The 16,445-nt window shown below is 41.1% G+C and overlaps 1 protein-coding gene across 1 annotated transcript in view; it reads right to left on the reverse strand.

Moving 5' to 3' along the window:
- LOC144600083 (A disintegrin and metalloproteinase with thrombospondin motifs 2-like) overlaps positions 1-16,445 on the reverse strand; it is a 179,251-nt gene that overhangs the window by 72,355 nt on the left and 90,451 nt on the right. The window contains exon 4 of the mRNA XM_078411470.1: positions 7,955-8,154. Coding sequence (XP_078267596.1) covers positions 7,955-8,154 — 200 coding nt within the window. The remainder of the gene's footprint in view (positions 1-7,954; positions 8,155-16,445) is intronic.

The raw sequence follows: 16,445 nt of genomic DNA on the forward strand, positions 1-16,445 counted from the left end.
ATCTCAGGAGAGAAGGAATGGGTGATGTTTCGGGACAAGACCCTTCTTCAGACTTCATTCAGTGCTTCATTAGGGTTGTTATAAGAGAAATACACAGTGATAGTCAACAGCTTCAAGTTGAAATTAGGTTTTGGAGACAAAAGGAGTTTGTTTACAAAGAAGACAGAGTGTTGGAGTAACTCAGCGGGTCAGGCAGCATCTCTGGAGAACATGGATCGACACAAGGAACTGCAGATGTTGGTTTACAAAAAAAGACACAAAGTGCTGGAGTAACTCAGCGGGCCAGGCGGAGTTACACCAGTACTTTGTGTCTTTAAATAAGATTTTGTTACGTATGCGGTCGTCCTGCAGTACCTGACGAGCTAGTGTGTAGTCTCCATTGTTTTAGTTTAGTTTATTGTCACATGTACAGAGGTACAGTGAAAGGCTTTTGAGCTGCATGCTGCACAATCTCACAAATGTACACAGCAGACAGTAGAAGAAGAGTGGCAAGGATTTGCGAACAGTTGGAACAAGATGGCTACCAAGTAATCTCTCTGCTCAGTATCTGCAGTCTTGTCTTTCAGCTGAGCAAAGGCAGGCAGGCATGAGCCACAGAGACTTCCCAGGAGGGTTGATTTTCATCTGATTTCATGACAGATCATGCAGACTGAAAAATGAAATTCCCCCACGCAAAGCAAGTGAGCCTCTCCACACAGTAATCCTTAACTTCATCATAGTATATATAGCACACTAACAATCAGCACTGAGAACACCGACGATACATAAAACCCTCAAACATCCAGCTGTGCAGATCCACTGACAGTAAATGAGACATGTACCGTAAATTAATAGCAAAGAATTTTGTGAATAATATTAACAGTAAACATTGCGCGTCTTGACTTCTGCTGCAGATAAATCTGTTGCAAATACAAATAATAGACAATAGGCAATAGACAATATGTGCAGGTGTGGCCCTTTGTGCTTGCACCACCATTCACTGTGATCATGGCTGATCATCTACAATCAGTATCCCGTTCCTGCCTTCTCCCCATATCCCTTGACTCTGCTATCTTTAAGAGCTCTATCTAACACTCTCTTGAAAGCATCCAGAGAATTGGCCTGCACTGCCTTCTGGGGCAGAGAATTCCACAGATTCACAACTCTGAGTGAAAAAGGTTTTCCTCATCTCCGTTCTAAATGGCCTACCCCTTATTCTTAAACTGTGGCCCCTGATTCTGGACTCCCCGAACATCGGGAACATGTTTCCTGCCTCCAGCATGTCCAATCCTTTAATAATCTTATGTTTCAATAAGATCTCCTCCCATCCATCTAAATTCCAGTGTATACAAGCACAGTCGCTCCAGTCCTTCAACATACCACAGTCCTTCAACATACCACAGTCCTTCAACATACCGCCATCCTGGGAATTAACCTTGTGAACCTACGCTACACTACCTCAATAGCAAGAATGTCCTTCCTCAAATTTGGAGACCAAAACTGCACACAATACTCCAGGTGTGGTCTCACTAGGGCCCTTTTCAACTGCAGAAGGATCTCTTTGCTCATATATTCAACTCCTCTTGCTATGGCCAATATGCCGTTAACTTTCTTCGCTGCCTGCTGAACCTGCATGCTTACTTTCAGTGACTGATAAACAAAGACACACAGATCTCATTGTACTTCCCCTTTTCCTAACTTGACACCATGCAGATAATAATCTGCCTTCCTGTTCTTGCCACCAAAGTGGATAACCTCACATTTATCCACATTAAACTGCATCTGCCATGCATCTGCCCATTCACACAACCTGTCCAAATCACCCTGCATCCTCATAGCATCCTCCTCACATTTCACACTGCCACCCAGCTTTGTGTCATCTGCAAATTTGCCAATGTTACTTTTAATCCCATCATCTAAGTCATTAATGTATATTGTAAATAGCTGCGGTCCCAGCATCGAGCCTTGCGGTACCCCACTAGTCACTGCCTGCCATTCTGAAAAGGAGCCGTTAATCCCTACTCTTTGTTTCCTGTCTGTCAACCAATTTTCTATCCATGTCAGTACCCTACCCCTATTACCTTGTGCTTTAATTTTGCCCATTAATCTCCTATGTGGGAACATATCAAATGCTTTCTGAAAATCCAGGTACACAACAATCCACTAGCTCTCCCTTGTCCATTTTCCTAGTTACATCCTCAAAAAATTCCAGAAGGATTGGTCCACGTCAGCATGGATTTATGATGGGGAAATCTTGCTTGACTAATCTTCTGGACTTTTTTGAGGATCTGACAAGTAAAATGGATGAAGGAGTACCAGTGGATGTAGTGTATCTGGACTTTCAGAAAGCCTTTGATAAGGTCCCACACGGGAGGTTGGTGAGCAAAATTAGACCACATAGTATTGGAGGTAGGGTATTGACATGGATAGAGAATTGGTTGTCAGACAGGAAGCAAAGAGTAGAAATAAACAGGTCCTTTTCAGAATGGCAGGCAGTGGAGAGTGGAGTGCCGCAAGGCTCGGTGCTGAGACCACAACTATTTACAATATATATTAATGATTTGGATGATGGAATTAGAAGTAACACTAGCAAGTTTGCAGATGACACACAGATGGGTGGCAGTGTGAACTGTGAAGAGGATATAACAAGTTGCAGGGTGACTTGGATAGGTTGAGTGAGTGGGCAGATGCATGGCAGATGCAGTATAATGTAGATAAATGTGAGGTTATCCACTTTGGTGGCAAAAACAAGGAGGCAGCTTATTATCTCAATGGTGTCAGATTAGGTAAAGGGGAAGTGCAACGAGACCTTGGTGTCCTTGTACACCAGTCACTGAAAGTAAGCGTGCAGGTACAGCAGGCAGTGAAAAAAGCTGTTGACCTTCATAAAGAGAGGATTTGAGTATAAGAGCAAAGAGGTCCTTCTGCAGTTGTATAGGGCCCTGGTGAGACCACATCTGGAGTATTGTGTGCAGTTTTGGTCTCCTAATTTGAGGAAGGACGTCCTTGCTACTGAGGCAGTACAGCATAGGTTCATGAGGTTAATCCCTGGGATGGAGGGACTGTCATATGAGGAAAGATTGGAAAGACTGGGCTTGTATTCACTGGAGTTTAGGATGTGAGGGGATCTTATAGAGACGTATAAAATTGTCAAAGGACTAGACAAGCTAGATGCAGGAAAAATGTTCCCAATGTTGGGGGAGTCCAGAACCAGGGTCCACAGTCTAAGAATAAGGGGTAGGCCATTTAGAACGGAGATGAGGAAAAACTTTTTCAGTCAGAGAGTTGTAAATTTGTGGAATTCACTGCCTCAGAAGGCAGTGAAGGCCAATTCACTGGATGAATTTAAAAGAGAGTTAAATAGAGCTCTAGGGACTAGTGGAATCAAGGGATATGGGGAGAAGGCAGGCACAGGTTACTGATTGTGGATGATCAGCCATGATCACAATGAATGGCGGTGCTGGCTCGAAGGTCCAAATGGCCTCCTCCTGCACCTATTTTCTATGTTTCTATGTTTCTATGAATTATACAGTGTTGTTATTATTTTTCCAAAATGTGTTGATGGTTGAAAAATGCCTTTCTTTGCACCAGTCAATTTAACTCACCGAGCATTTATACCATGGATTTGGTGTCATTTGGCGTGTTAACCAATGCCAGTTAATTGAGAAGCTCTCCGCTCTGCATGTTACAATGCGAGGGGACGCTATTTATGACGCTATTTATAACTTGCTGATCTTCTTGGAATGGGGTGGCATGGTGGCACAGCGGTAGAGTTGCTGCCTTCCTGCACCAGAGACCTGGGTCGAATCCTAATTATGGGTGTTTTCTGTATGGGGTTTGCACATTATCCCCGTGACCTGAGTGGGTTTTCTCCAGGTGCTCTGGTTTCCTCCTACGCCAAAGATGTGCAAGTTTGTAGGTTAATTGGCTTGGTAAAGAAAAGAAAATTTCCCCCAATGTGTAGAATGGTGTTAATGGGCAGGGATCTCTCTCTGGTTGGCGCGAACTCGGTGGGCTGAAGGGCCTGTTTGCATGCTGCATCTCTAAACTAATGTTTAAAAAAACTAAAATAATGCTTTAGGTCTATTCCAAGTCACAGGCAATCCTAATGTTTTATCCTCTCACATTGCAAGACTCTCCATACTGCAATGAGGTGTGTAAATATTGTGAGAGCTATCACTCTGAGCCAAGGTGGCAATTAGAAATAAAGAAAGTTGACCCAGGTCCAAGGAAGCATAGATTCCAATAGGAGCCAGAGATGAAGAGAAGAGAACTAGCCAACCTCTCACTCTCCTAACCCCCATTGCTTGTTTTTAGATTTTCTGGGTATCTTCTACTTTCCTGAGAATTTAACACCAGTAACACAGCCTTAGCTTCAACGTGAATAAGAATAACTATCCTTTGGCATCAAAGAAGTCAAGGAAAATTAATTAATCTTAGAATGCAGGCCCTGGTTTCCTTCAAGAAATAGTTCACATTTTAGACCTCACTATTTTGGTACATAAACGACTTCTACCACCCCGCTGCCATCCTGCCAGTGTGGCTTGGCGATCCTTCAATTTTAAAGTATTTTCTTCAGGCAGATGTCTCTTGTGTTCTTTACACATCATGTATCCTGATTACTGTTATTATGCTACATGAAACAGAGTAAATTAACACTTATATAGCTGGGATCCTTTTTCTATGACATCTCCATCAGCGGAGCTGGAACCTTTCCAGGGAGCTGACAGCGCCCTTTATGTGGTGACTATTGCATACCTTGGGTATGCAAGCAAAGAATTTCACTGTGATTTGTCACATGTGACAATAAAGTATTCAATTCAATTCAATTCAATTAACTTTTGCCCCATATCTTTTTGATTCAACTTAATTCCATGCACCCATATTTAACTGAATTAAAAGAGGTGACTCACAGATTAAAAGGACTAAATGGAGAAAATTAAAATATTGTCTTTTAGACAATCCAACATTAATAGCACATGCATTTTTTGACTGAGCTTATCACTAAAGTCTGAGAGATCTCAACTTATTAAAATGGTATTAGGGTGACTTCCACTGAGAAACAAGGACTAAAGCGGGACTTGATGAATCACCAAGTTTGGCACATCTCCCAATGGTTTATTGTGCAACATTTGGAAAAGGGTGCCAGCTCTTAAACACTTTCCCCCACAGCAGTTACACCTTGTTACCACGGTGGGGACAAAGTTTATTGAGAATATGGAGGTACTCCCACAATTTCCCAAAGTCCCGATGAATGAAATATAACTAGAAACAGCTAAAAATATTCAGCAGTCTAGGCAACAGCTACCGTGAGAGATACCGAGTTCATGTCTCGGATCGATGACCTTTGCAGTAGAGCTGGGCAAAGTTAAAAATGAAAGTGTGTTTTAAGTTGCAGAAAAGGAGGAAGGTTGAGAACAAAAGGAATGTCTGTGATAAGATGGAGACCAAATGGTCATGGCATTGGATGTAAGGAGATGGTGATCAGAGTGGAGGGGATGCAAATGGATGGAGATGAATGAGGCCAGAAGAGAGAGGAAAGAAATGATACTGGAATTGGGAGGTACAGCAGTTGGAAATCTGAAACAAAAGAGAAACTGGACAATAAATTGACTCGATGTTACAAGCTGATGACATCCAGCATCTGGAGGTTTTTGATTTAAATACATTTCAGGCAAAAGGTCCAATCCTTTTCACTGTATCTCGGTACACATGACGATAAGCTAAACTAAACTAAACTGTTTCAGAAATGCAAGAGGGCTGTCTGGTCCACCATAGCAGTTAGGCACAAGATGACTATGGTAGTTTCCTCCAGGAATATGAATTCCTGCACAATGTCCTTTTATTCAATTGAACAATCTAGAAATAAGTTACATTATCTCGCATCATTTGTGAAAGTAATCTGAACAGCACTGTTTACACCCATAGAGTGGAGATAATGCTTTTTATGTGGTACCCTGAAGTCATTTAATTGAGCGCATCAGAAAACACAGAAGTATTGTAGCAAAGACGAATAGGAGCTGGGATTCATTAATTTACAGTACATGTCACATTCACTGTCAGTGGATCTGCACAGCTGGATGTTTAAGGGTTTTATGTATCGTCGGTGTTCTCAGTGCTGATTGTTAGTGTGCTATATATACTATGATGAAGTTAAGGATTACTGTGTGGAGAGGCTCACTTGCATTGCATGGGGGAATTTCATTTTTCAGTCTGCATCATCTCTCATGAAATCAAATGAAAATCAACCCTCCTGGGAAGTCTCTGTTGCTCATGCCTGCCTGCTTCTGCTCAGCTGAAAGACAAGACTGCAGATACTGAGTAGAAAAAGATTACTTGGTAGCCATCTTGTTCCTACTGTTCTCAAGCCTGTTCGCAAGTCCTTGCCACTCTTCTTCTACTGTCTGCTGTGTACATTTGTGAGATTGTGCAGCATGCAGCTCAAAAGCCTTTCACTGTACCTCTGTACATGTGACAATAAACTAAACTAAAACAATGGAGACTACACACTGGCTCGTCAGCTACTGCAGGACGACCGCATACATAACAAAATCTTATTTAAAGACACAAAGTACTGGTGTAACTCCGCCTGGCCCGCTGAGTTACTCCAGCAGTTTGTGTCTTTTTTTGTAAACCAACATCTGCAGTTCCTTGTGTCGATCCATGTTCTCCAGAGATGCTGCCTGACCCGCTGAGTTACTCCAACACTCTATGTCTTCTTTGTAAACCAACTCCTTGTGTCTCCAAAACCTCATTTCAACTTGAAGCTGTTGACTATCTCTCCAGCAGCTCTGTTGTTGAGGCCAGGTTGCGTCCACAGCACTCCCCGCCCCCACTTTCCTTCCGTCTTGCTGACGTCGAGGGCCACGTTGTGGTTCCAACACCATGCCACAAGGTCCCGATCTCTTTCCTCTACTCAATCTCATTGGTGTTGTTGATTTGACCAACAACAGCAGTACCACACCGAGCTTAAAGATGGAGTTTGTGCTGCACTTGGCCACATGGCCACGAGTGTACAGAGAGTAGAACAGGGGACTGAGCGCACAAGCCTCAGGAGTACCAGTGTTGTGGGTAAAGGAAGAGAAAATGTTATGAAAAATTCTAACCGACTGAGGTCTGCTGGATAGACGGTCCAGAGGCCAGAGACACAAAGCGTTGCGGATGCTGGAATGTTGAGCATCGTCAGTTGGAAAAAGGGTCCCCAGCCAAAGTCCAGAAGCCAGTTGTAAATGGAGGTCCCAAACCTAAAGTCCAGGTATTATGGTGTTGAAGGCCGAGTTGTAGTCAATGAATAGCATCCTGAAATAGGTGTTTTTAATGCTGAGGTGATGCTGAATGTAGTGCAAGGGTTAGATTCTCTAGTGTTCAAGATCATCACTGCCTGGGATTTTTTTTGGTTTTACTGCATGAAGACATGGGCTCCTTCATTTGTGAATGGAATAGGACACAGTGCAATCATATCAAACATTCTTACTCTCACCTTTTGATGAAGAAAGGTTATTGATGAAGCAGCTGACGATGGTTGAGCCCTGAAAAACTGCCCTGAAACACTCACTGCAGCCTTTGGGTGGGATGACTGGTCTCCAACGATCACACCTATATTCCCTTGTGTGAGCTACTCATCCAGTTTTGTTTTGTCTGAAGCCCACTAACTTCAGATTTACCAGAGTTCCTCGATGCCATATTCAGTTCAATTTTGCCTTAATGTCATTCTTGTTTTACTTCTGAAATTCAGGTTCAGGTTTGGATCGTGGCTGTGATGAAATGTGCAGCCAAGTGGTCCCAGTGCCATATCTCATTCCAGATAAGTAACAAGTAATATTACTGCACAATAGGTATCGGCAATAACTATCTCGAAGGGAATCTCCTACACGAAAGAATAGAACCATTTACCTTTGTTATTCTAGATTCCTGCAACCACTGAGGTGTTGACAATAAACGCTCATGTAATAAATGAACAAAAACTACCACTTACTATGTTCATTAGGGTCAGGAGATACTTCTGCACATGCTCTTTCCCATGGAATTGCACCACGGTGTCACCAACCCCAAGAAGAACTTCTATATTGTAATCATCGTCTCTGTCATGTCTTCTCACTCTCCTGGTTCTGTTCTTCTGCTGCTCAATGCCTTGGTATAAGGCCTCCAGATCACGTAGTCCACTCAGCTCAGGGGCTGTCAGAGAGAATTTGCTACATTAGGCAATGTAAAAGGGCAATACCAAAGTAAATACTTCTTGATACAGTCGTTGCTAATAGTACCAAATAACAATGATTACTTTTTATTAGCTGTTTAACTTAGTTTAGTTTATTGTCTCGTGTACTGAGGTACAGCAAAAAACTTTTGTTACATGCTAACCAGTCAGTGGAAAGACAATACATGATTATAATCAAGCCATTCACTGTGTACAGATACATAATAAAGGGAGTAACGTGAAAAACGTTTAGTGCAAGATAAAGCCTGTAAAGTCTGATCAAAGATAGTCTGAGCGTTTCCAATGATGGTTTTATGGTAACATCGCTATTTTTTGCCCATCTTTCATTCATTTGTTCTATATCTAACATTTCCCTTTCCCCGACTCTCAGTCTGAACAAGGGTCTTGACCCGAAATGTCACCTATTCCCTTTTCTCCAGAGATGCTGAGTTACTCCAGCTTTTTGTGTCTAACAATGGTTTTAAGTTCAGTTGAGAGAACGGTTAATAAAGGAAATGGGATTCTGGGCTGCTTAGATGTAGCTATAGAATACAAAAGCAAAAAGGTTATTTTGAAAGTTTATGTTCAGTATTAATATTAGCAATAGATTTGTTCAATCAAGAGATGTGCATTGCCTACAAATGTTTATTTTGCTTTATTTATAAATGTGATTGAAGTGAGGGAGGCTGAAGTTGAGAAGAGAATGTCTTTCTGTTTGGACTTTCCCTGAGCCCACCTCACAGAGTTTTAGCTTTAGCTTTAGTGTTAGAGATACAGGCCCTTCAGCCCACCGAGTCCATGCTGACCAACGATCACACCCCATTCACACTAGTTCTATGCCATCCCATTTTCTCATCCATTCCCTACACACTAGGGTGATTTACAGACAAAATTAACCTACAAACCCGCACATCTTTGGGATGTGGGAGGAAAACGTCACAGCCACAGGGAGAACATGCAAACTCCACACAGGCAGCATCCGAGTTCAGGATCAAACCCAGGTCTCTGGCGCGGTGAGGCTAACCTTCTGACTACTGACTTAACTGCATCTTGGCCTGACCCAAAACCTTTACCAGAAAATAACTTTAGCTTCTCCACTCTAAACTTGTAGACAAAATTACTCATTCCTGGAACCATTGTAATAAACCTTCAAAATAATCTTCCTGCTTTTGTATTCTATATTTCCATTTAAGAAGCCCAGAATCCCATTTCCTTTATTCACCATTCTCTCAAGTCCTGCCACTTTCAAAGATTTATGTAATTTACACCCACATCCATCTGTTTCTGTGCACCTTTGGAACTGTGTAATTTAGTCTATATTGCCTCTCCTTGATTATTCTGGCAAAATGTATCAACATGAACAAGGAACACAGTCAATCCATTCTCACTTGCCCCAAGCACAAAGCTAGTATCAATAGAAGGAAAGCGAATTAGATTGGAGATAATAAAATAAAACCATCTCATATATATTGCACCATTCTGTCCCTTCAGGAAATCACAAGGTACTTTGAAATATCAAGAGTCAAAAGTGTTTAATTGTCATAAGGTATACAATGGTATACTGAAAATTCTTACTTGCAGCAGCATAACAGGCCTGTGAACATAATACACAATACACAAAGATAACACACACACACACACACAGATATATATATGTATAATCCCATTTCCTTTATTAACGGTTAAGAATTTTCAGTATGCCATTGTATACCTTACGACAATTAAATACTTTATATATATTTATAAACAGTATATATATGTGTGTGTGTGTGTGTGTGTGTGTGTGTGTGTGTGTGTGTGTGTGTGTGTGTGTGTGTGTGTGTGTGTGTGTGTGTGTGTGTGTGTGTGTGTGTGTGTCTAGTGTAGGATAGTGCTAATATGTGGGGATCGCTGGTCGGTGGGGACTCGGTGGGCTGAAGGGCCTGTTTCCGCGTTGTATCTCTAAACTAAACTAAACAAAACTTTAACTAAACTAATATAAACACTACACAATTCCAATGAAACAATGCCACAACAATTTATCAGTTCCAATTAACCCCTCTATGACCTCTTCGAGCAAGTATATTGCATGCTGAATTAACAGCAATTTTCATGGTGTAACTAACTAGAATATGGTGTAAACAGCTAAAATGCAGTCATATATATTCAGTACTCTATGATTTGAAATCACAAAGAATAATCTCTGGTATCACAAAATGCTGGAGTAACTCAGCAGGTCAGGCAGAATCTAGGAGAGAGGGAATGGTGACGTTTCGGATCAAGACCCTTCTTCAGACTAATCTCTCACATGCCAACTCACTCTCTGCGTTATTTTCATAAAAGTGATGTGAGAAACTCATTAAATAGATTGATGATTTCCTGTAACATGGGTAAAAATTCACCGCCTGATACACATTATGAAACTGTGTTACCGAAATAAAGTTGTCCATCATTCACCTCTGAATGTCAATTTTGTTCAAAAGGGCTACAATTATGAATCAGCATCACTTCACAGTGCATGGATTCTTAACTACTTTTAGCTTATATTTTCCAATGGCTTTCTTTTTTGGAGCATCTAAGATTCCTTTGCTCCTGCTGTGACACTATATATAAAGTAAAGATGGACCCTTGGTCAGGTGTGGTTTATGCCTCAATTATGTTCCATTTCCCAAGGTCATAAGCAGTGATCAGGCCGACATCACTCACAACACAGCTCCAACTCAGACGGAGGAGTGTATGTGGACTCAGCAGTCTCACCACAAGATGCGTGATACAAATACTTCTTGTGTTAAAACAGGTCAATCTCAACACCAAATTGCATTTATAGTCCACCTTTAATAGGGTAAAACATACCAAAGCACTTCAAGGGGCATTGCCGAACTACATAAGGCGTTAGAGCAAGTGACCTTACCCCTTATCACAGAAAAGGGTTTGAAGGGACTTTCTTACTTCACAATTCAAATCCCCTATTCCCAAGGACCTCAGCCTCTCTAAACACCTGTGAGGCACAGATTTAATTTAGAGAATCTGAATGCTAATGGAAAGAAACACAGCAAATTACATTATTCCTGGTGCACTGCAGGTTAAATTATACCAGTTCAGTTCAGTTCTGTTTAGTTTAATATCACGAGTATCGAGGTGAAAAGCTTTTGTTGCGTGTTGTCCAGTCAGGATGCACAAAGATTTCTTGATTAAAGAATCTTTGTTATCTTTGGATTTACAACCATCTCATATCCCGTTCCCAAGGTAGCAGTTTTCAATATTTCACACAAAGCACAATGTTTCCTTTACAATTCAGCAGGATAAAAACATTTATTTGATTTTTTGTTTTTTTGTTCCTCTGGGTTTCTACCACAAGAGAAAGGTTATGCAAAAATAATCCTGCTAAAAGCAACTGGAGACATATTCATCAGGCCTCCATCTCACAACTTGTAGTTATAATGGTTAAAATATCATCTTCATTAGTTGCAAACATCACCAGTTGAAATAATCATATTGATTATCAAAAACCTACCAAAATCTCCCTCACCCACATTCACCTATCACTTGTCAGGCTTTGTCCTCCACCCCACCTCTCTGTCAGCCTCCTCTCCCCCACCCCCATCACAATCTGTCTGAAGAAGGGTCGCAACCTGAAATGTCACCTATCCATGTTCTCCAGAGATGCTACCTGACCCTCTGAGTTATTGCAGCACTTTGTGTCTATTTTCTGTAAACCCGCATCCATATTCATTCTTGTATACACTGGAATTTAGAAGGATGAGAGGAGATCTTATCGAAACGTATAAGATTATTGAGGGGTTGGACACGTTAGAGGCAGGAAACATGTTCCCAATGTTGGGGGAGTCCAGAACAAGGGGCCACAGTTTAAGAATAAGGGGTAGGCCATTTAGAACTGAGATGAGGAAAATCCTTTTCAGTCAGAGAGTTGTGAATCTGTGGAATTCTCTGCCTCAGAAGGCAGTGGAGGCCAATTCTCCGAATGCATTCAAGAGAGAGCTGGATAGAGCTCTTAAGGATAGTGGAGTCAGGGGGTATGGGGAGAAGGCAGGAATGGGGTACTGATTGAGAATGATCAGCCATGATCACATTGAATGGCGGTGCTGGCTCGAAGGACCGAATGGCCTCCTCCTGCACCTATTGTCTATTGCCTATTGTCTATGGTCTATCACCTTGCCTGATTCTATGCAGAGCATGAATGCATCAATTAATAAAGAAACTATACACAAAACTCAGTGGTCAACAGGTAAGGGAATACTGAATTGAAATTTTGAAGAGATGCAAAGACCAGGAGACAGGAGGGAGATAAAAGGACATATTCCCTTGACAATGTTAGCATTCTAAGTACCAATATAGGTTTTGCCATATATAGAACTAAAAATAAATTATGCATGAGTTCATAAATGTTCAATGCTTCATGATAAAATCTATGGTGGGCTCATAGTAATCTCCTTCAAGAAAATGTCTTGGGAAAGGCATTTGGTAAAATTGAAAACGAATTCAACTGTGACAAGAAATCTCATGCAAACCAAAAACTTTAATGCTTCATAGCTGCACAACTGATTTAAAGCTTTAATTTCTGTAGATTTATTTAATCATAAGTTAGTCAATTTTCTTAAGTCAGAAGTGTTGTTGGTGTCAGAAAGCAGAAAGGCATCTATTGGGTTAAAGGAATGATGTTTGATTGTTGCATCTCGTAACTGAACGTGTACATTGGGTTGAGTCCTGTACTCCAGAAGAGAATGATTGGGCCTATCAAGCTGCAGTTCACCTTAGCCCCACTGACCTTAAAAAGAAAGGAATATTGAATGAATGATTGATATTCTGCAGTGGCAAGAGGAAAACTGATTCATCTTATTGTAGCCATTAACAGAGAAAACTCCTTGGGCCAGCATGTGTCAGCTTATCCATTTTTAAGAGAAGCGAAGTTAAAAGAAATCACTCAATTAAGAAATCTATCAAAGCATATTAAATTATTAAAGTCATAATTCAAGGTCTCTAACACACTTATTTCCAGAATGATTTAAAATGTGGATTTCCAGAAGGGCTGGACTGTTTGCAATGTTGGTGAATTCTGTTGATATATTTTAAGTAACACATTTTAAATTACAATGATGTCAAACTTAAGGAATGTTTACAGATGTAAAAGGTTGATGCAAATCCTCCCATTCGTTATTCTTGGGAGGGCTGAGCATTGCCACAACATGGGAAATTTATTCACATCAGATTTGAAATCAAATACCTTAAACATTTCATAATAAACAAATCAACTGAGTATATCTGATGAAACTCGGTTTCACTGCTGAACCAATCTGTTAGGGTTTTTAAGGTTGATGAACTAACTAACGGTTGAATAAAGAGTGGGTTCTCCCCAATCTAAGGATTGAACATGAGAGCTCCCCAACCTAAAAAAGCTCAGGAAAAAAAGTAAGATATTTGTTATGAACACCTTGAATATAAAACACAACACAGCATATTAAAATACTTCAAATCCTGTAGTTTAGCTGTTGTACTTTCAAAGGAAAATTGTTTTTGCAGTGAATCCAGATTTTCCATTGCGCTACTCTCATATCTACTTCCTCTAACAATCCTGACGGCGCAATCCAGGCACCAACCACTCTCTGTGTAAAAAACTTGCCTTGCCGGGCATCTCCTTTAAACTTTCCCTCCCTCACCTTAAGTGTATTGCCCTCTAGCCTTTGACATTTCCACTCTGGGACAAAAGTTCTGTCAACCTTATCTATGCTTCACATAATTTTAGATACAGTACTTCTATCAGGTCTCTCCTCAGTGTTCGACACTCCAGATAAAATAATCCAAGTTCATCCATTCTCCCCTTATAGCTAATACCCTTTAATCCAGGCAGTATTGCGGTAAACCTCTTCTGTGCCCTCTTCAAATGCTCCACATCCTTCCTGTACTGGGGCATCTAGAACTGCACACAATACTTCACGTGTGGCCCAACCAAACTTTTAAATAGCTGCAATGACTTTCTGACTCTTATACTCCATGAAGCCACAAGAGTCTGCAAATTGATGAAGGCAAGTGGGCTTTCTTTACCACTCTATCCAATTGTGTTGCCACTCTCAGGGAGCTCTGGACTTGGAGCCCAAGACTTCGCTGTACATCAATCATCAATCCTGTTAAGGATCTTTCCATTAACTGTATACATTCAACATCCCAAAGTACAACCACCTCACCCTTGCTCGGGATTAAACTCCACCTGTCATGTCTATGCCCATATTGCACCGTATCCTTTGACAGCATTCCTCCCTCTCTGTAACTCCACCAATTCTGGTGGCATCTGCAAACTTACTAACCAACCCCTCACATTTACATCCAGGTTGCTTATTAACAACAGAGTCCACAGTTCGCAAAACACCACTGGTCATGGACCGCCAGCCAGAATGATGTGCAGATTTAGTCTCCTAATTTGAGGAAGGACGTCCTTGCTATTGAGGCAGTAGGTTCACGAGTTTTATCCCTGGGATGGAGGGACTGCCATTTGAGGAAAGATTGGAAAGACTAGGCTTGTATTCACTGGAGTTTAGAAGGATGAGAGGGGATCTCATAGAGGTGGATAAAATTATAAAAGGACTAGACAAGCTAGATGCAGGGAAAATGTTCCCAATGTTGGGTGGGGTGGGGGGGGGGGGGGTCCAGAACCAGGGAACAGTCTGAATAAAGGGGAGGCCATTTAAAACTGAGGTGAGAAGAAACTTTTTCACCCAGAGAGTTGTGAATGTGTGGAATTCTCTGCCACAGAAGGCAGTGGAAGCCAATTCATTGGAAGAATTTAAAAGAGAGTTAGATAGAGCTCTGGGGGTTAATGGAATCAAGGGATATGGGGAGAAAGCAGGCACAGGTTGCTGATTGTAGATGATCAGCCATGATCACAATGAATGGCGGTGCTGGCTCAAAGGGCCAAATGGCCTCCTCCTGCACCTATTTTCTGTGTTTCGATGTTTCAATGTTTCTATGATACCCTTCCACCACTATCTGCTCTCTTGTATGAGTAAGCCATTTCTGAATCCAAAGTACCAATTCACCAAGGCTTTCATGCATTTCAAACTTCTGGATCAGCCTGCCATGAGGGATCTTTTTAAATACCTGACTAAAATCCATGTAGACAACATCCACTGTCGTACCCTCATCAATCAGCTCTGTCACCTTGTCAAGCTCCTCAATGAAGCTGGGAGACATGAAATTAAATAGAACCTCCACCTAAATTGTCACCTCCTACTCCCACCACCAGCATCCCTCACTCTGAACAGCTCTTGCAGTACTACCAACCACATGGGAAATATATTAAACTGTAGATGCTGGAATCTGGAACATAAACAAAAATGCTGGAAAACCTCAGTTAAACAAGAAGCATCTGTGGAAAGAGAAGTCTGCAGCATTAACTGGTTTCTCTTTCCACAGATACTGGTTGAATGGGTGAGTTCTTTCAGTATTTCAGTTTCTGCTACCCCATGATCACATGCCCCCAACTAAATCTGCTGTAAAGAAACCTCACACTATTCAAGTGAAAAGGTTAAAAAATTGAGACTTCAGCTGTGTTATTTAACAATTTGAAGCTGTCTTCTTTTTTGATTTTGTAGCCCAAATATTTATCACTAAAAATTAATGCTGAAATAAAGCAGCCATTTATCAGCTTCAATATTTTGATGATTTGACATCAACTTTGCAAATATAAATGATTTAGTGAAAGGATCATAATGGATTATGGATATTTATGTTAAATTAATACATAATGCTGGTACACTGTTTTTGTTACTTGATTACTTTAAATTATCCCCACATCTACCAAAATTATTAAGTGAATCAAAATATTGCTCATATATTGATTCAGGCACGCTTTTGATGGTGCAAAATCCTTGGCATAGGAAGATGGATGGTTCCAAAATAATATTAGATATAAATATGATTCTTTTGATTAGGAAGGGTGTCAGGGTAATGGGGGAGAAGACGGGAGAATGAGGTTGAGGGGGAAAAATTAAATCAGTCGTGATTGAATGGCGGGTAGGCTTGATGGGCCGAATGGCCGAATTCTGCTCCTAGAACTTATGAACATGAAATAAATGCATAAAATTGGCAGTGGCACATAATTTAGCGCTGATCCTAAATCTGCTCTATTTTCGGCCCCACAACTAACTTGGATCAAAACTTCTTCTGCCAGTGCTAAGCAGTGTTGCAGTGCTAATTTTTTAGGTGCCGGAGCTGTCACTGTTGCCGGAGCGGCCGCTGTTAAATTCCCCGCTAGTTAAAATTTCCCGCTGTTTATTTGGTT

Source organism: Rhinoraja longicauda, chromosome 14 (assembly GCF_053455715.1).
Source record: "Rhinoraja longicauda isolate Sanriku21f chromosome 14, sRhiLon1.1, whole genome shotgun sequence".
Lineage (NCBI taxonomy): Eukaryota > Metazoa > Chordata > Chondrichthyes > Rajiformes > Arhynchobatidae > Rhinoraja > Rhinoraja longicauda.